Genomic DNA, 20,624 nt, shown 5'->3' on the forward strand with positions numbered 1-20,624 from the left:
TAAGTTAAAACATATAAGTGATAGTTTATGCTATTTGCAATCCTTAGTAAAACATAATTGAAAAATATACTAAACTCATAGAAACTTTTCACAATATAGTACCTACGTTCTACAAAACTTCAACACTATAACCATAATAACAACACATATTCGGCAAATCGCCAAGAAGATCCATAGTTAGCATTGATGTTCTAGCTCGGGTTGATCAAGTAGAACACTCGTCTTCTACTAGGGGCTTGACCGTCGTCATGACCCTAGATCGTTCTGCCACTCTAAGCCACTTTGCTTGCATGTATCTTCGCTTTCTCCATGGCCCTAAATGCATTTTCTTTTCCTTCATGCATTCTTTTGCAGCATTACTTAGTATTTTGATTACAGTTTGTAGCCTCTCGGGTTTTCCCACAAATAGGTCGGGCAGTTTGCAAACGAGACTGTTGTACTCCTCGCTCCCTTTCTTCATCTCAAATTGGCCACGTAACTCTAACTCGATTATCACCCGCACCGAGTCTTTTTTATGGTTAGAACTATCAATCACATCCAAAAATGTGTGTTCTCCTGAACCACACAATAATTAAGAAAAAAAATCCTAACTTTAAATGAAGCCATAAAGGACAAATAGATATTCTTAAACATACCAAAATACCTAAATGGAATATTCCAAAGCAGATTTAAAAAAAATGTATATGTGGTTTGTATTGCATGAAAAATAATAGCTTTCAGATTCATTCCATCAATTTTTCATCCTAAATTACACTAAAAAATAATTTATCTTTCTCTCATTTTCAATTAAATAATATTCTTTTATATCTTTATCATTACCTTTTCTCTCTCATCCACTCACAATCACTTTCAAAATATATTAAAAAATTATAGAGAGTGAACAGTGTCCCTCAAATATACAGATGAACAGTAACATTTTCTCCCTCCTCCACTCACAACCACTTTTTATACTCTTTATATTATAAAACTCCACTCACAAATTTTAGTGAGTTAGATGTGAATGCTCTAAGAGCATTCACATCAACTCCACCATATTTTCACCCTAAATTACACTAAAAAACACTACATTTTCTCTCTCCTTTTCAATTAAATAATATTTTTTATACCTTTATTATTACCTTTTCTCTCTCCTTCACTCACAACCACTTTCAAAATATATTAAAAAATTATAGGGGGTGAACAGTGTCCCCCCAAATATATAGATGAACAGTAACATTTTCTCTCTCCTCCACTCACAACCACTTTTTATACTTTTTATATTTTAAAAACACCACACACACAATTTGATTATTTGGATGTGAATGCTCTAAAGGCTCTTATTATTCCCACACCCTTTTTTATTCTATTTCTCTCTCTCTCTCTCTCTATATATATATATATATATAGAGAGAGAGAGAGAGATAGAGAGAAGAGATGTGTGAGTATTAACTCTTAAAATAAAACATAAGATTTTAAGATTTAACTACCCGAAGGAAAATCTGATGAGTTCTTCCATCTGGACTTGCAAATAGCCGAATCGTAACCGGACTTCTGCAGCCGGCTACAAATTTCTCTCATCAGGCAACTTCGGCAACCACCAGAGACCGATCTTGGGCATGAGCATACGTTCTCGGCCATCTTGACTTCCTCGAGTACTTCTTTTGTTATGTTTCGGATTTTTGATTCCAAACTTGTCGTCCTAACTAAGGTTGTCTGTCGGAAAATTAAAAAAAAAATAAAAAAAAGTTGTTAATTGGAGCTATATATATGATTTCAACTAACTTAACGCCGACGATAGGGCTTCTAGCAGGGGAGGAGCTTAGAGGAGGACGGACCGGGCCTCGGCCCGTGCGGTTTTTTCGCCTACTAGTGTTAAATTTCAGGTTTTCGAGAATTTTTTTAAATGTGTATTGGTTCGGCCCAGGCTGATTTTATCTCCAAAAAACATCGGCCCATGCTGAGTTTTTGGTCAAGATCCGCCACTGGCTTCTAGCATAGTGGTATCAAGTATCAACGTGTATGAAGTGGTGTCTCTTATATGGTTATGTTGTTATAAAAAGATAACAACTTAACGCGTATAAAGTAAAGTGATAAGGCTTTTAGTCGTAGTAGACATTGACGTAGAACTAAAAGTGGAGTTAGAGGGGTTGGTGTTAGCTGTTAAAAAAAAAAAAAAAAAAAAAAAAAAAAAAAAAAAAAAAAAAAAAACAAACACTAATGTAGCGAAACTTAGATGTAAATTTTGGTGTTGGGTCTCCCAAAATTTGATCTTGTCTTCAATATCTTCAGGGTCTTCACACTCTTCGTCTTCTATATCTTGTTGAATGTTGTATATATCATTTTCGGACGATGACATGGTGGCTTCTTCCTCGAGGAACCCGAAGATTGAACCGCACAATTGCACCGGCTGTTGATCACACGGGTTGTGACCAGCGTCGTAATTGTGATGTGGCGATAGGACACGGTGGCTCATCGGAATATTGGTGGTGGTTCTGCCCATGGACCACCCTCTCTTCTCTAAGGTAGCGTTTGGTATGAAGGAATGGAATGGAATGGATCATTCTGATGGAATGAAAAGGAACATGTTTGGTTATAATGTGGTAATGGAATGGAGCATTCCAAAGGAATGTAACTCCTTCCAAATATAATAATTTCCATTCCTTGGTATGTAGGTGTTTTTTTTCCATTCCTTCAAGGAATGGAAAGAAATATGTTCTTCTTATTATTGTTGTTGTTGTTGTTGTTGTTGTTGTTGTTGTTGTTGTTGTTGTTGTTGTTGTTATACTTTTATTTGTATTTATATTTATATTTATTAATATTCATACAAATATTAATATATATCAAAAATCTATTATTAATTTTTTATCATTAATATATTATTATTATTATTATTGTTATTATTAAGACAATTATATTTTTGTCGTTTTTAATACAGTTGTGCTTCGTTACTTCATCTTTTTTTGTTTATCAAATTGTACAAAGTAATGATTCATTCTATTCACATATGAGTAACCAAACATCACAATGGAATGGAATGATCCATTTCATTCCGTTGTCCATTCCATTACCTCGTCCATTCCATTCTCTCATCTATTCCATTACCCAATACCAAAAAGACCCTAAAGAAAAGAAGATTTTTCGTGTCAATGAGATTAATTTTGGGAGACTGTTTATATAGGGTGATATTTTCCACGTGGCATGTTTCTATTTGACGGTGGTAATGTGTGGTTTGAATCCACGTAGATTTGAGTATATGCTTTTGGATTATTTTTTTTTCATCGTATTTTTGGTAAGTTGCAAAGAAGCCCCTTCAGCTTAAAAATCTCATTTTAATATTTGATTAAAACGTTACCTGTAATAATCTATGGTTTGAATTCACGTAGATTTTAGTATGTGCTTTCGAATTTTTTTCATCATATTTTCGTAAATTGCAAATAAGCCCATTAAGCTTAAAATGAGATTTTTAATATATATACCAGTAAATTTGTCCGCGGGCGTTGTTCCGCATGTCCCACGGATGATCACGTGTGGTGATTGCACATTGGTGTTTATGGATGGCTCGGAATAAGAGCTTGTTTTCTAATGAAGAATCAATGATTGAGAAGATTGTTAAGGAATCAATGCGCTAAGCTTTATGTGGATTAAACATATGTCGAAATCTTTATGTTTGGATTGAGTTAGATGGTTTGTATTTGATGTTTAATGTCTTTCCTTCTCTAGTCTTGTAGTTATTGTTTGTGGCCCCTTTGCTAGTCAAGTCGCGTGTTAGTGGGTCGTTTTTATTAAAGCCGTTAAAAACACCTTAATAGCTCTACTTTAATAAATTACACTTTAATTAGTTGTTAGATATAATATACAATAAGTTTAGGGTTGGCTTTAGCCCAAGTATTCCAATCCAAAAAGGCCCCCAAATTTTACAAATACATGTATTTATCTAATGGGCAGAACTTGAATGTGAAGCTCAAGCCCAACACATGTGATGTAACTTTTTATTAATTGCTTAAATATGAAATTACCAAAAAAAAAATAAATAAATAAAAACATCAGAGACAATGAAAAAGGTCTCATATCTTCATTTTACTTTAATCTTTTAAAATGGTTGAGCCGGCCCCTGAATAAGTTATTGCTTGTAATTTTTAAATTCATTTGTGTGGTTATTTACTTGACAATAATATATCAAATATTATGTTCAATACACGTCTTAATGGTGTTATGATTGATAACTCAATTCATCTGATTTAGCCAAAGATTTTTATTTAATTTTCATTATTTATTTAGTCAAAGATTTTTGTTTTATTTTCACTCAACCAAGCTCTTAAACATTTTCAATATTTTTAATTCTTCAAAATTTTACATCTCAGATCGAATTTCAACTTTGTGTGTGTGACCGTTGAAGAAAAACACATGAAAAAACAAATCTAACTTGGTTTTAGCCAAAGTAAAATCGATGTACTATCAAAGACCTCTTTTGCAAAAATCAAACTCAAAAGACCTACAAATTGTTTGTTCAGGCCCACCACAAAAACACACTAACCAGAGAATTTAATTGGTATTCTGCTTAAAAATTTATGCACTTTCATTTATTCTCAAAGATGACATTAAATAATGAAAACAAACTCTTGCTCCTAAAGAAAAGGAAAAACTTAAACATACTACATGGTGACTTAATAAACCCAGTAAAAACTTGCGATTAAAATAAACTTCTAGAAACTTTCTGGATGACAAGCACCTGTTTGACCCATGACCCGTTCGTTGTTTGATGACCCGACTTGACCCCCTTTGACCTGTGGCCTACTCATTGTATGGTGATCCGTGGATATTAACCCAACAGAAACAACACTGTATTTGCCTTAAATCGTAGACCAAAGGAACCACAACCTCTTTTCAATCTCACTTGATTAAGAAAACTATTTTTACTTTGAGAAAAATGCAATTTGCGTCCCTGTGGTATGTGCCAAACATCAACCTGAGCCCCTAAATTCATTTTTTGGTTTTTTGAGCCCCTGACCTTGATGTGTGTAAAATGCAACATATAAAACACATCAATTAAGGCATAAAACTAACCCTTTTTAAGTACTAATGTTGGAAAAAGAGTGTTTTTGTCTTCCTTTTGTATTTTCAGGATGAAATGAGCTCAAAATCACAAAAGAAGCAAAAAGACCACTAATTCTACCATAAATACAAGAAAAGGAACAAAAGTAAACTGCCCGGACCCTCAACGGCATCTCCCAAGACGAAGAGAAGAGAACAGAAGTCTGAACACGCCCCGTGTCCAGCGAACACGGGGGCGTGCCCAGGAAGCAGCAGAAAAGACAAACTAGTAGAAGCTTCCATTGCTCACCACGGGGCCGTGCCCAGCGGGCACGGGGGCGTGTTGAAAGTACAGCAGGCGCATTAATTGTAATTCGCAATTACAATTAATGAAGAGAGAGAATGTCAGACGGGCACGGGGCCGTGTCCAGCGGACACGGGGCCGTGTCCAGCGTTCTGTTCAGCCTATAAATAGAGGAGCTTGGTTTCATTCTCTCTCATCCCTTGGCACACCACCTCTCTCACACTTCATCCACCACCCATCACCACCATAACACCATCATCCACCACCATCATCCATTGTCCATCATAGAGTGTGTGAGTCGTCTCGGGATCCAAGATTGATCGTAAGAGTTCTTGACAATCAAGGCCATGTTTGCCTAAGTCTCTTACATCACTTGGTGAAGACAAGTGTTTAGTATAATACTTTTTATTTTTAATCTTTTGCACTTTTTATTTGGTTTTGTATTAATGACTTTAATAACTAGTTACTTATGTTGAAGGTGATCTTTCCTTATCGTTTGTCCGTGGTGTCTTGGCATTATTTTACTGTCTATATAAAATAAAAGATTTTCACCATTCATATCTCCACGGTCTATATGGAGGTATGTTGGCTACCTGGTCGGGGGTTAAGGGAACGGTTTGGTAAGGGTCTTGCCCTTGTTCAGCGTTTAGAGGTCCTGCTTGGGACCTGGGTCAAATTTAGTAGGATCTCCTTCAATACCCATAGGTATTGGATGGCGGGGATCCAAACTCTTTGACCCCCTCATAAGCTAACTACTATTAATACTATAACCCGGCTATTTAGGACTGTATCCCTGCTGACTCAGACTACTTAGTCGAGGGTAACGTCACCGCCAAAAGCGGGGCCTACCATAATTTGCATTAATAACTTAATTCATTATCTTTCAATAATCCGACCCTTTAGGATTGTATCCTTGCTGACTCAAACTACTGGGTTGAGGGTAACGTCGCCTTCAAAAGAGGGGCCTACTACAATAACTAAGATAATCTCTTAAACAAGTGCAAAAGTGCGAAAATAATCAAAGGTTATACTAATACACGTGTCGGATCCAAGTGATTCATCTTGTCTATCTGTTTTTATTTTATTTTATTTTTCAGCATTTAGTTAGTTTTTATTTTTCCTAGTTTAAAACATTTTTCTAACTTTTTGATTTGATTAGACGTTGAGGATAAACCGGTATTAAAAGCTCTTGTGTCCTTGGACGACCTCGGTATCTTACCAACACTATACTACGTCCACGATGGGTGCACTTGCCCATATGTGTGTTTAGTGTTAGTGAATATCGTGTTTTATAAATTTAAAACTTGGTTAAAAGTGTAAAAAGGGCTTAATTATATATTAAAAACATATACACACTGACACGCATCAAGTTTTTGGCGCCGCTGCTGGGGACACAAGGATTTTAAGAAAGTTAGGAATCAACGGCCTAATCATCTTTTTATTTTTCTTTAATTTTTTTTAGGATTTTTTTTAGATTTTTCAGCTTCTGCAGAGCTCAGCACGGGGCCGTGCCCGCTGAACACGCCCCGTGCCCAATCATTGGAACTGGCAATCCTGTTTTATATCAGACAGTAGGCTGAACACGGGGCCGTGTCCACTCAACACGCCCCCGTGCCCAAGATTCAGTTGCTGAAAACAGAACCGTTTGATCCCGGCGGTTGGTAACTTCTGATACAAACATGAGTAATAGTGATTCTTTTTACTTTCGGCACTCTTATGGTTTGTGGTGTCAAATATGTGGAGGCGAACACGAGGAATTAAAATGTTTCTTCCTCACTTATAGGCCACACTATATAGACCCACCAATTCCTTGTAGCCTTAAGAGGGGCGAAAGTAAAAACAAACACTATTTCTCCCTCGAATGCGCCCAACCGGATATTCTAGGAGATATGCTCCTTGACGAGCTATTTCAACTAGAAGAACTACTTCTAAATTGGTCAAAAGAACTTAGGAAGGATTTCTTAGATCCATCCCAAGATGATGACCATGAGGAAATGTTGGAACCGCATTCTGACAACCTCGTTGCTCCCAAAAATACCTTTCTTCCTAGACAAGACGTGGACGATAGTCGTCCCTGTGCCGATTGTGCCGTGAAGGACTCCCCATCGACCTCGTTCGGTGCATACATAGACCTGAGCGATTCGGCATACACCTTCTTTAACGAGAGCCCGGGAAAGGGTTGGACTTGTCCACCTAGAATGAAAATAGGAATTACCCTCACCGACAACCTCTTGCGTTCTCGCCTTAGTATAGGACAATTAAGGTATCTTAGGCACTATGGGGTTGTTCCAACAAGTCAGGAGCCACCCGATAAGAATTAGCTCCTTAATAAAGACAAAACTTCATAAATCAGCTTTCCGACACGGGGCCGTGCTCGGCCAACACGCCCCCGTGTCCATCAAAAGATTCCCTTCTGATCATGACGTCAGAATACGGACAAACTGTGTCAGAATTTTCTCTGCACACGGGGCCGTGTCCAGCGGACACGGGGCCGTGTCCAGCAGGCTGTCGTTTTCTATAAATGCAGCCAAAAATCCTGCACATTTGGACCAACTTGGGGACAGAGATTTGAAGGAATCTTCTCTCAAACAATCCTAGGTAAGTCTAAAAGAAGTTTCCAACAACCCATCTTGTCCTTTCCTCTTCTAGACATTTCCTTCTTCTTCATCTTTCTTCAAGAACTACCATGAAAAGTTTGAATTTTCAATTTTTGTGGTAGGGAACAATGAGTTTTGATCATAGAATCTTGGTAAAAACATGTTATGTAACATTGTTTAAAGTTATTTGCTGACAAAAAGCTTGCATAAACTCAGGAAATAACTTAAAAACCCAAGATTCCTTGCTCCAAAATTCTGCAGAAAGATGAACACGGGGCCGTGCTCAATGAGCACGGGGCCGTGTCCAGAAACTGTTTAGTCTTATAAACTATTTTTGGTTTATTTTTCGTAGAATGGCGAGTGAAAACAGCGAAACATCATCCGTTCATTCCTCAAACAGCCGAAGGGGAAGGAGGCCCTCCGTTGAAGCCACACTTGTGCACTACGTGATAGCACTAAGAGAGGCTCTCGACGAAATGACGTCCGTAGAGGAGGTCCTCATTGACCGTATCAACGATCTTACGATGGGATTGGAAAGCAGCTTCCAAGAGATTAACCTTTTGCACCAAAGGTTAAACATTTTGGTGGCACCTCCTATGGAACCAGTCCTTCCACAACAAGACTGGAACTTAGCACTCGGTATTAACAACCCTACCGGGTGGGGAGACATCCCCGCGGAACCTCCTATGGAAATCCCACGAGAAGTCCCGGCGGGAGTTGAAACTCCTCAAACAAATGCAAACGAGCCTTCCTTCCTCCTTCCAAGGGAGGTAGAGGAGTGGCTTGCCGACATATGAGGAGAAACGCATCCGAAAGTTGGAGCTCTACAAAGCCTTATCTAACCAAGATCAGTAGATTCTTGGAAATTTTGCTAAAATTAAAATAAAACATAGGGCTAGAACTCCATAAGCTTACTATCTATGTAACTTTTATCTTTATGTATTATCTCTCTATTAGCAATGTTATGATGGTTTTTATGACTTATGGACTCATGGTGGTAATGGATGGAAAAGGGAACGAGAAAAAATGGAACCATGCAGAAGAACAGAACAAACCGACAAAAATCTCCATAACAGAAGGCTCCACACGGGCCGTGCCCAACCAACACGGCCCCGTGCTGAGCCCCCTGCAGGAAATCACCCAGTTCAGGTAACTGGACACGGGCTGTGTTCAGCGAACACGCCCCCGTGTCCAGGCTTCTGTTTCAATTCTATAATTTTTGTTACTGGCACTTGACCACGGGGCCGTGCCCGGTCAACACGGGGCCGTGTCCAGAGTGCCAGTAACACAAATCTTTGTTTTTAAACACACTTTTACATATTCTAATCAACCAAAAACTTTATTTTTGGACACATTGAGGACAATGTGTAATTTAAGTGTGGGGGGATGCTAAAACCTTGGAATTTTGCAAAATCCTAAAACAAGCCTTACACAAAACTCTATTGGAACCGCTAAACACCCCAAATTTTTTCAAAAACTTTTTCATTTTTTTTATTTACTTGTCTTAGTTTAAGTTGGGAATAACAAGTTATAAAAGGGTTATATTTTTACAAACTTACAACCGATAGCGTCGTGATAAAAAGAACTAACATAAGAAAATTATGAAACGGTATAACAAGTCTAGCTAAAATTCGATTATATATGCTTGGTCACATTAAAAACCCATTCCCACAAAAAGTGAGTTTTGAGCCTTTATTGAGCATAAAAATACACATATTTAGATTAAATGCTCATTTTTCGTTTCTTGTGTGAATAGCCGCTCGGTCTTTACAAATCTAGAACTTGCCACGACGATACATTCCCGGTCCTTACCAACTTAAACCCAAGTAAGTAAATGATGGAGGCACTAGGACTAACTATTTTTCTTTCAAAACCATTATTTTTCATTTTTTTTACCTACCCAAAATCCCCCTAGAAAACCCCTTTGAGCCTAAACCTTTCATTTCATTACCCCCAAAACAATTTTTTTACCCACCAAAAACCTTTTTCATTTTTTCACCTTTATTTTAGTAACAAACTCGGTTTTTCATAAACATATCCTTTACGTGACAAAAAAAAAAAAAAAAAATGAATGAAGTCAAAAACAAACATAAGCTACAAAAAGCTTGTTTGGAGAAATACTTCAAAAATAAATGTCACCAAAAATAAGGTATTTCACGAAAACCGACACTTGTTACGATTTTCGCCCTTTTTACTAACCACTAACCAACCACCCACCTTTAAACCCAAGCCTTCACCCCAAAAAGACCTCTTGATATTTACAAAGGTAAAAAGTTAAAAAGGAGGAGGATTGATCGCTTGGCAAGCATATGGAGAATGTAAATCCGTGCCGCTCTCGAGCGATTCACTTAAATATACACCTTCGGCCGAGTGATTGAGTGATCTCCCGTGAGGTATGTGAACTTGTATATAAATGGAATTTTAATAAGGCATGCTATGCCCAAATAAGTAGTTTATCTTATGAAAAGTTCAAAATAAACCATGACGAATAAGATTGTAAATAAAATAAAAATAGAACCTATACAAACCTTGGATTCCCGACACTCTAGGACAAGTTAAAAAACTTCTCTTCTACCTATTCCATTTGGGAGTGTAAGCCACATTAAAAGAGTTTTGCTTGAGGACAAGCAAAAGTTCAAGTGTGGGGGTATTTGATGTGTGTAAAATGCAACATATAAAACACATCAATTAAGGCATAAAACTAACCCTTTTTAAGTACTAATGTTGGAAAAAGAGTGTTTTTGTCTTCCTTTTGTATTTTCAGGATGAAATGAGCTCAAAATCACAAAAGAAGCAAAAAGACCACTAATTCTACCATAAATACAAGAAAAGGAACAAAAGTAAACTGCCCGGACCCTCAACGGCATCTCCCAAGACGAAGAGAAGAGAACAGAAGTCTGAACACGCCCCGTGTCCAGCGAACACGGGGGCGTGCCCAGGAAGCAGCAGAAAAGACAAACTAGTAGAAGCTTCCATTGCTCACCACGGGGCCGTGCCCAGCGGGCACGGGGGCGTGTTGAAAGTACAGCAGGCGCATTAATTGTAATTCGCAATTACAATTAATGAAGAGAGAGAATGTCAGACGGGCACGGGGCCGTGTCCAGCGGACACGGGGCCGTGTCCAGCGTTCTGTTCAGCCTATAAATAGAGGAGCTTGGTTTCATTCTCTCTCATCCCTTGGCACACCACCTCTCTCACACTTCATCCACCACCCATCACCACCATAACACCATCATCCACCACCATCATCCATTGTCCATCATAGAGTGTGTGAGTCGTCTCGGGATCCAAGATTGATCGTAAGAGTTCTTGACAATCAAGGCCATGTTTGCCTAAGTCTCTTACATCACTTGGTGAAGACAAGTGTTTAGTATAATACTTTTTATTTTTAATCTTTTGCACTTTTTATTTGGTTTTGTATTAATGACTTTAATAACTAGTTACTTATGTTGAAGGTGATCTTTCCTTATCGTTTGTCCGTGGTGTCTTGGCATTATTTTACTGTCTATATAAAATAAAAGATTTTCACCATTCATATCTCCACGGTCTATATGGAGGTATGTTGGCTACCTGGTCGGGGGTTAAGGGAACGGTTTGGTAAGGGTCTTGCCCTTGTTCAGCGTTTAGAGGTCCTGCTTGGGACCTGGGTCAAATTTAGTAGGATCTCCTTCAATACCCATAGGTATTGGATGGCGGGGATCCAAACTCGTTGACCCCCTCATAAGCTAACTACTATTAATACTATAACCCGGCTATTTAGGACTGTATCCCTGCTGACTCAGACTACTTAGTCGAGGGTAACGTCACCGCCAAAAGCGGGGCCTACCATAATTTGCATTAATAACTTAATTCATTATCTTTCAATAATCCGACCCTTTAGGATTGTATCCTTGCTGACTCAAACTACTGGGTTGAGGGTAACGTCGCCTTCAAAAGAGGGGCCTACTACAATAACTAAGATAATCTCTTAAACAAGTGCAAAAGTGCGAAAATAATCAAAGGTTATACTAATACACGTGTCGGATCCAAGTGATTCATCTTGTCTATCTGTTTTTATTTTATTTTATTTTTCAGCATTTAGTTAGTTTTTATTTTTCCTAGTTTAAAACATTTTTCTAACTTTTTGATTTGATTAGACGTTGAGGATAAACCGGTATTAAAAGCTCTTGTGTCCTTGGACGACCTCGGTATCTTACCAACACTATACTACGTCCACGATGGGTGCACTTGCCCATATGTGTGTTTAGTGTTAGTGAATATCGTGTTTTATAAATTTAAAACTTGGTTAAAAGTGTAAAAAGGGCTTAATTATATATTAAAAACATATACACACTGACACGCATCAACCTTATAAATTCATAACACTCTAAGTCCTTCCGTCTGAGTTCCGTCTGTTTGACTGTTTGACTGTTTGACTATTGTGAAATGTCCAATATACCCTTAATGGCCTTATACATATAATCCCTTATCCCCTAAACTGATCAAACTGATTCATAAGACCACTGATCTGATACAAACCCTAACCCCAATTCCCAAATCGATCGATCCAGTCTTAAACTATTGTGAAGATGTCTCAAAAATCAGCTTCAAGCTCCAACAAGAAATCAGCTGGCGGGGAAGCTTCTCAATTCTTGTGTTCTTGTGGTGCACCTACTTGGTACAAGGTATCAAAGACGGAAGCTAACCCAAATCGACGCTTCTTATGCTGTGTAAGTTAAAATTATAGAAGAAAGATTGAAGTTAATTATATGGCTATTTCCTGATTGATGTGTTTTTACAGAAGAAAGATTGTGGATTTATAAGGTGGGCTGATACACCTTCATCTCCACCTTCAAATTCATGCTCTGCTTGTGAGAAGGTAATACCCGCATTGTTAAGGAGCATGGAAAAGAAAGATGATTTGGCAATTAATAAAGCTAACGAAGTGATGTTTTTGAAGATGTGTTTATTGCTTAGTTGGTTAATGATTATGGTGGTTTATGTGTATTTTTAGTTTAATGTAATGAATGTTGCTAATGTTTCTTGTTTTGGTTAATGTATGAATGAACATTGAACAAGTTTAGTATCACTTTAATGCTATGAATGTTGTCGTTGATGTGTAGAATAACAAATTGGTTGAGGAAGTGGCTGACAATGAGTTGGACTTAGTGTCGTCCGTGCTGAAGGATGAGTGGTTTGATGACTATGATGTTGTGATAGAAGTGGTGAAAGCAGAGTATGGAGCGTCTCTTCCAGATCCAGCAGCGGACTACGACTCAGAAGAGTTGGAATGGGCTAGGTGGGAATGTGCAGTTCAACCACTGGAGGATGATTGGTACCATGATCCGTACCCGGGGGAGCATTCTTCTGACTCCGAATGGTCAAATGCTGATGCTCATTGGAAGTAGATTGTTAGGGCTTTAAATGTTTGTATTGATACATTAACTGCATGTTTTTGATACATTAACTGCATGTGTTTGATACGTTTAATGAAATTTAGTTGTGGTTGAGACTCAATGTGTATGATACATTGACTGCATAAACTACAGTTGAACTGCATTACCAAGATCAGCATATAATAAACTGCATTACCCATAAAGTGCAGTTACAAAACATAAACTACATTACAAACATAAAGTGCAGTTGAACTGCATTACAAAACATAAACTTCATAGTTGAACTGCATGTCCTATTGTCTTGAACTGGGCCACTACATAAACAGGTCTTAAACCATACATAAACAAGTCTTAAACCATTGAAATCAACCTAACTAAGCTTCACTCGAAGTTAGTGCACCTTGTGTTGTAGTTTGAGATTCTTGAACATTCTCCCCTCCCTGGCCCTTGCATGTCCTACTGTTGTGACCCAAGGTTCCACACTTGCTACACTTGCCCTTCCTGGTTTTGTTTTCTCCACCTGCAACTTGATCCTCACTTAGTGCATGTACAACATTCTCCCCACCCTGCCCCTTGCATGTCCTACTGTTGTGTCCCAAATTTCCGCACTTGTTGCACTTGGTTGTATTGCCCTTCCTGGTCATTTTTCCCTCACTATCAAAATGAGTTTCAACCTCAGCCTCACCAACTGATTTCTTTCTCTTCTTTTGTGGCCTCCCAACCTGCTTATGGTGTTTGGGAGGCAGAAGTTTGGTGGGACATTGTGAGGGTATCCAATTCTCAGGCCCGGGAATTGGATTAATCACATTCTCATAAACCTTCTTCCATGTGGATAACCAATACACTTCATCAACCAATTCTTCTGGCACCCCTATCCTAATATCATTCCTGGCCATATCATTGATAGCAGGCACTGCATGTTTACAAAAGTGTAATCTGGATCATCTTCATCACTGTTCTCTTTATCACTACTTTGTGACTCACCCTCAGAAACTGCCTCGCTACTTTCTGACTCACCCTCAACCACATTATCTTCACCCACATTATCTAGTGAAGCCAGGCTCATTGCAGTTGAATCCTTGATTCTAGAGTCTCCTATTTCAACATACAAATCTACTAACTTGCATCCTTTTCTAAGTTGGTCATACACATAATCTAACTCATCATCATCATCAGTAAAGTGTCTAAGACCAAAATCCAAACACATATTAGGATCTTTAACAAGGATCTTTAACAAAATAATTGAACACGTCATCTATAGAGTAACCTATATCTTTCAGCATTTCACGAAGAACAGCAACACTTAACTTTTCAAACTCAACCCAGTCAATGTAACTAACCTTACCGTTGACATACTCCCTTCCTGGATAATCAGTAAACTCACCTCCAAGGTTAATCTTTATCGAAAATAGTCTGGGTTCATTCCCTGTTAACACAAATGATCAGAACATCAAACTCATTCTCAACAAACCGGAAATGGCACATACCCCAGAGGAAGAAGACACAATCAACTTACCATATATATCTTTAGGATCGTAGTATTGACCTTGAGGACGAAGTCGCCATGTGAACACCATCGATTTGGGGTTTCTCTCTTGCACAATCAACTGTCTTTGTTTTTAGCGGGACTAAATTAGGGCTTTTTAGAAGGGAAATAAATCAAAAAGACGGTCTTACCCCTAGCTCAAACAGTCAAACAAACGGTAGTGTAACAAAAGGACTCAAACTGTTATGAATTTATAAGGTCAGGGGCTCAAAAAACCAAAAAATGAATTTAGGGGCTCAGATTGATGTTTGGCACATACCATGATATGGTCAACTGGGTCAATTGGTTACTTTTAACTGTTTGTTGTAATGTTGAATAGTTGAGGGACTTAATTGTAAGAAAGTATAATAGTTGTTAAGTCGTTGTATGTTGTTATATACCGGTAATAACGGAATGAGAGATACCGTTTGATTGAGCTAAACCTTCTTTCTGTTGTTCTTCCCCAATTCTCACAATCACACACATCATACCACAGGGACGCAAATTGCATTTTTCTCTTTTACTTTTAAGGCTCAGGGTAGGCAAACATTGTGGCTGCAAACCGTGAATGTTTAACATCCCGGTTGCCATGCCATAACACGGTAAGTTAGACGTGGTATATGCGTGATAAACGGGTTAAACAGGTTTAACATGTTCAGCCACAATTTTAATTTTACCGTTTACTCTTTTATCATCGAGTCATATGGTGTCATAAATTCTAAATTCCGAGCTCTACACGATTCCTTACCTTGATAGATTTATAAAAAAATAAAGATTTAAAATGAATTTTCTATATACCCTTAGTTTTTGGTTCACTATTTTTGTTTTTTTTTTATTATTATTATTATTTTTTATCTCAGTTATTTAATTCAAAATCAAAATTTCCTCCTTATTTCTCTCTAACTTGTCTGGCTTCACTTTGAAGTTATAATACATTTTTGTTGTTTTAATCCATCCCTTTAAAAGAATTATTTCGAAAGAACTGTGTTGCACCTTCGATGCATGATTTTACAAATTTTCTATTGGTTAGAATTTAGATGACTTTTGTCAACTATCACGTGAGCCATAATTGGCTGTCACATGATCCTCAAATCCCCGCGTTACATGAGAAATGATATCAATGTTATTTTATGGTGATAATATTATATTTGATTATCCATCAAATCTTAATCTTAATTTTATATAAAATAATCGAAAATCCCCACCAGTGTCTTGTTTTTCGTTTCTTGTCTTGATTAAATATTATCTTCCATTTTAAGTAATTTATTTTTGTTTTGTATCCCTAAAATGCGTAATTGTTTATTATACATGAAATACAAAAATTAATTTGTATAAACATATTATTTAATTAATTTTCATATATGATTATTTTAATATAAGTATTATAGTTTATTATTAATTGAAATTAAAAAAGTCATTATATGGTTATACCAAAAGAGATTCAAATTTCAAGCCTTATGTTTTTTGAAGGTGTAATTCATAACAGACGGTTAATACATACCCGCAAGACGCAGGCCTGCCCCATTTCTGTCCCAAGGATTATGTTGTCTTAACGGGGCCCACGTCTCGGTAGAAATGAGACATAGCTTTCCCCGAGAAAATTTCCGACCCCCTGCCACTTGACAGGAGTTGCACCTTCCACACGAATCGACCGCCTGTTGTGACAGAGTGACCCGCTGAAGTAAATGTGCCGTAATAAAAAACTCGGGTTCCCTTAGGCTTGAACCGGAGTCCTTACCATCCTTGGGTTGGGAATAACCCCACTCCACCAAAGGGTCATTATGGCCCAATCGCCCAAGTCCTTTCCACCACTCCACCAATGGGTCATTATGTTATGCACCGAATTTACGTACTTTCATCAAATTTATTTTCTTTAAAATAGTATTAATAAATTACTTTATTTAATTGATCTTACATAATAAATAGTTTCGTAAACTAAAATGTAGTATTTAAAAATTAATATTAACTTTTGTTAAAATGAAGAGTTTAAATATTTTCCTAATATCTAGGGCGAAGGATAATGGGGGGCGGACCCCAAAATAGGAACCATTTTTGAAGTGGTTTTTAGTGTTTGACTTAAGTAACAAAAATCATGTGACTTCTTTTAATGTCTACTAGTCGAGCATGTCTATATATAATATATACATTTTTATATCCCTTTATAGATTATAATTTACTAATCTCATTATTAGTTATCATATTAAATATAATTATAATAATTTTTAATTCTGATGACTTGACACTTGATATTTAAAAAAAAACGCAAGTGTTAAATAGCAAAAAAATAATAATAATAATAATAATAATAATAATAATAATAAAGCAGAGAAATAAACGATTAATGCAAGGCATGTGAAAAAGAATCAAGACCATGAATCCCGCCATAACTTCATGCTTGTTCAACTAAAAATTAAATGACTAGGGTATCCCGCTCCGCTGCTAAAACTATAACATTTTATTTATTTAAATTTATTATAGCAAATAAATCATCTAAAAAATACTAAGCTTACACATGTAATATGACCTATAAATTGATGTTTAAATTCTATAACAAAATCATTAAAATTTACTACTAGCGTTCTCTTACACAGAACCCATATAGACGTTGTTACGTATTTTTTGAACTAGATATATCAGGTGGTTGCCAATGAATCCTAGATTAATTGATTTGGGAGGAAGCACCTTTTGATTTTCAAATGTGGGGGTTATGGGCCAGAGTCCCACTTGTTGCAGTATTTTACAAGTGGCCCAGGGGTTTTAACACAGTAGGTCTTCGGGCGGTGGGTTTTCCTCTGAAATGGTCGGCGGACCTGGTCACCAACGTTGTTTGTGTTCGCAAGACGTGGGGGGTCTTTCGCCAATAAGTTTGTCTGGATAACCGGGCTTGTATAAGTGTTTATACGATTTCCACAGTTCTTTATTATTTTGAAATGCTTATGAAACAAAGCCTTACTAATACTTTCAACTATGTTTCTAATATATTCAAAAAATGTATCTTATATTTTATTTAATAATATTTTGTATTTAAAATTAGAAGTTTAATAAAAGTATAGAGTGGTTAACATTTAGAAGTTGGTGATCTTATTTTTCTATCGGTAAATGTTAGTTCTACCGTACTTAACATCGATACTTTTCTTATTAGTTGACACTAGCTTCTCCTTCTCATTCTTCACGATAAGAGATCTGATACATGAATTTTTTTTTTTATCATAATTATATAGGTGGCAGTCGATTTAGTTATGAAAGAGTTTATTCAATAACCGGATCAAAACAATCAATATGACCGGCTAAAGTAAGAATCGTCGTTGTAATCAATTAGAATAAAACTAATGGACCAGCCACAAATGCTTTATCATTTATAGGCATACAAGATAAAACCGATCAATATTGTAGCAAAACTGCCCAAACTGATGACAACCCTCCTATGCTTATCTCCCCACCCATAGATGACTTGCATGAAGGAGGTTGTGAGGATTGTTTTGGTGATTGATGAATGGATGAAGTTGCAAAATAGAGTGAAAATCAAAAAATAATATTAGTATTGCACAACAATATTCCTAATTTACACCTTCACCCCCTAAAAGTAGCATATGCTAACATTTAGCCCCTAGAGTTTATCCTTACCTTATTTGGGCCCATTAACATCTATTAATCTCAGTAAATTCAGCAAGAGTTGTCCCCACTCCCCCCTTGAAGCTACTACTATATAAGCAACACCGCCACCACCATATTCACCATCCCCTTCACTTCTTCCTTACACACAAACACCTTAAACACACACTGAAACCACAATGGGTTTCAGGGTTAACTTGCTCTCATTGTTGGTCCTTGGTTCTTGCTTGATGATCAATGTGTTCGGTAGCTTTGATCTTGATCATGTAAGCTGGACACAGGCTCCACACCTCTCACCATTGCTCCCACCGGCCGCTGCTCCAGCGCCCCACCACCACCACCACAAGCGTCCTGGTGGCCACCACCACAAACCTACTCATCCCCCAAGTGTGGCTCCGGTTCACCCTCCAACTAAGGCCCCGGTTCACCCCCCAACAAAGGCTCCGGTTCACCCTCCAACCAAAGCCCCGGTTCACCCTCCAACCAAGGCTCCGGTTCACCCTCCAACCAAGGCCCCGGTTCACCCTCCAACCAAGGCTCCGGTTCATCCACCAGTTGTAGCCCCGGTTCACCCACCAACCAAGGCTCCGGTTCACCCACCAATTGTAGCCCCGGTTCACCCACCAACCAAGGCTCCAGTTCATCCACCAGTTGTGGCCCCGGTTCACCCACCAACCAAGGCTCCGGTTCACCCACCAATTGTAGCCCCGGTTCACCCACCAACCAAGGCTCCGGTTCATCCACCAGTTGTAGCCCCGGTTCACCCACCGACTCACTCACCACTTCCGGTTAGGAGAAAGGTTGCGGTCCAGGGTATGGTTTACTGCAAAGCTTGCAAGTACAAGGGAGTTGATACACTCATGGGTGCCACTCCACTTCAAGGTATGATCTTCTAGTCTTATCTAATTCATAATATTAGTTTTAATTTTCCAACTCAACTATAAAAACATTAGAAGAGTTAGTTACAAGCTCAATCATTGACCTAACCAAAACTTTTTTAAATCAGAATAATCATATGATTTTGTTATCTACTTGTTATAACTAAAATGTTCAATTCATATTTCTATTAGAAAAATAAGATGTTATATGTAAAAATCAAATAAAATATGGTGATCGAGTGATAGTAATAAAACACTCAAATGCAATGCATGAAATGTGACCAATGTGTGAAAAGTACGACCCACTAACGTGTATAAAATATTATGGATAAGATTAAAGTATTATTCTTTTTGTGGAATAAAAATATGGTGAGTTTTAATTAGAGTGGTTGATGTGGTGTACATTTTGATGTAATTTGCAAATTGTAACTATAGTATTTTGTGTTGGGTTCTAGTTTCTTACTTGTGAAAAATAAATTACAGGAGCTAAGGTACTCTTGACATGCAAGAACAACAAGTACCCATTGAGGGTCAACGGTACAACCGATAAAAACGGCTTCTTCTTCATCGAGCCACCAAAGACATTGACCACTTTTGGTGTACACAAATGCAAGGTCACATTGCTATCATCACCAAAGGCTACATGCAAACATCCAACCAACCTACACTATGGAGTCAAGGGAGCCATCCTAGTCCCAACCCCGAAACCGGTTAAGTCCAAGCTGCCATCGCCACCACTACCATATGATGTTTTCACCGTCGGTCCGTTCGCATATGAAGCCTCCAAGAAAATAGTATGCCCACATGCATGAAACCATCGAGGCTTGATTTACTCAAGAGTTACAAGTTGAGGTATTCAAAAGGTTGTGATGATTTGTTCAAGCATGCTATGGCCTACGTATTAATTAGATTGATCTTACTTTTTTTTTTAATAATTTGATTTGGGATTTAGATGTTTGAGTGGCACTTTGGTAATTCGATGGAAGATCATGTACTTTTGCTATGTAGTGTTTTGGAACAAGTATTAATAAATCTACTTTTCAACCTAGATTAGTTGAATTGATCAGAGTTGTGTTTCTTTTTTCATCTTTATAAATGTTAGAAACATTGAAAATCTAGCTTTATAAATGTTGGAAACATTGAAAAAATATTTAAGATTTATTAGAGTGAAAGATTTAACCATCAAAGTTATAGTTTTATTAGAATTAACCGTAGTATGTTATTTTCTTTTAACGGAAAATTTCACTCATACTCTGCTTACACCAATAATCCTAAACTACACTTTTACCCAGGTTCGAATCGTTGTAAATTAATTTTTGTTTG

At 37.5% G+C, this 20,624-nt stretch overlaps 2 protein-coding genes and 1 long non-coding RNA gene across 5 annotated transcripts; 1 reads left to right on the forward strand and 2 right to left on the reverse strand.

Annotated features, from left to right (window-relative positions):
• On the reverse strand, positions 1 to 2,498 carry LOC110937888. The gene is made up of 3 exons (XM_022180348.2): positions 2,213 to 2,498; positions 1,467 to 1,692; positions 1 to 555 (listed from the first exon to the last, which is right to left on the reverse strand). Exons 1-3 carry the CDS (start codon positions 2,477 to 2,479, stop codon positions 206 to 208), a joined length of 843 nt encoding a protein of 280 aa, XP_022036040.1. The 5' UTR covers positions 2,480 to 2,498; the 3' UTR covers positions 1 to 205.
• An 11,728-nt stretch (positions 2,499 to 14,226) lies between these two features.
• Positions 14,227 to 14,710, reverse strand: LOC110937887. 2 transcript variants are annotated; one of them, XR_004890837.1, is made up of 3 exons: positions 14,632 to 14,710; positions 14,447 to 14,470; positions 14,227 to 14,239 (listed from the first exon to the last, which is right to left on the reverse strand). It is a non-coding gene; the product is annotated as an uncharacterized LOC110937887 (long non-coding RNA). The 2 variants fall into 2 exon arrangements; XR_002591098.1 differs by having other exon boundaries at positions 14,627 to 14,705.
• Positions 14,711 to 18,527: 3,817 nt separating this feature from the next.
• On the forward strand, positions 18,528 to 20,360 carry LOC110937886 (non-classical arabinogalactan protein 31). Of its 2 annotated transcripts, XM_035988783.1 has the most exons (3): positions 18,528 to 19,055; positions 19,152 to 19,305; positions 19,785 to 20,360. In XM_035988783.1, exons 1-3 carry the CDS (start codon positions 18,603 to 18,605, stop codon positions 20,111 to 20,113), a joined length of 936 nt encoding a protein of 311 aa, XP_035844676.1. In that variant the 5' UTR covers positions 18,528 to 18,602; the 3' UTR covers positions 20,114 to 20,360. The 2 variants fall into 2 exon arrangements, with proteins under 2 accessions (XP_035844676.1, XP_022036037.1); XM_022180345.2 differs by having other exon boundaries at positions 18,529 to 19,305.
• Positions 20,361 to 20,624: the final 264 nt, after the last annotated feature.

Source organism: Helianthus annuus, chromosome 4 (genome assembly GCF_002127325.2).
Source record: "Helianthus annuus cultivar XRQ/B chromosome 4, HanXRQr2.0-SUNRISE, whole genome shotgun sequence".
NCBI classification, from domain to species: Eukaryota; Viridiplantae; Streptophyta; class Magnoliopsida; order Asterales; family Asteraceae; genus Helianthus; species Helianthus annuus.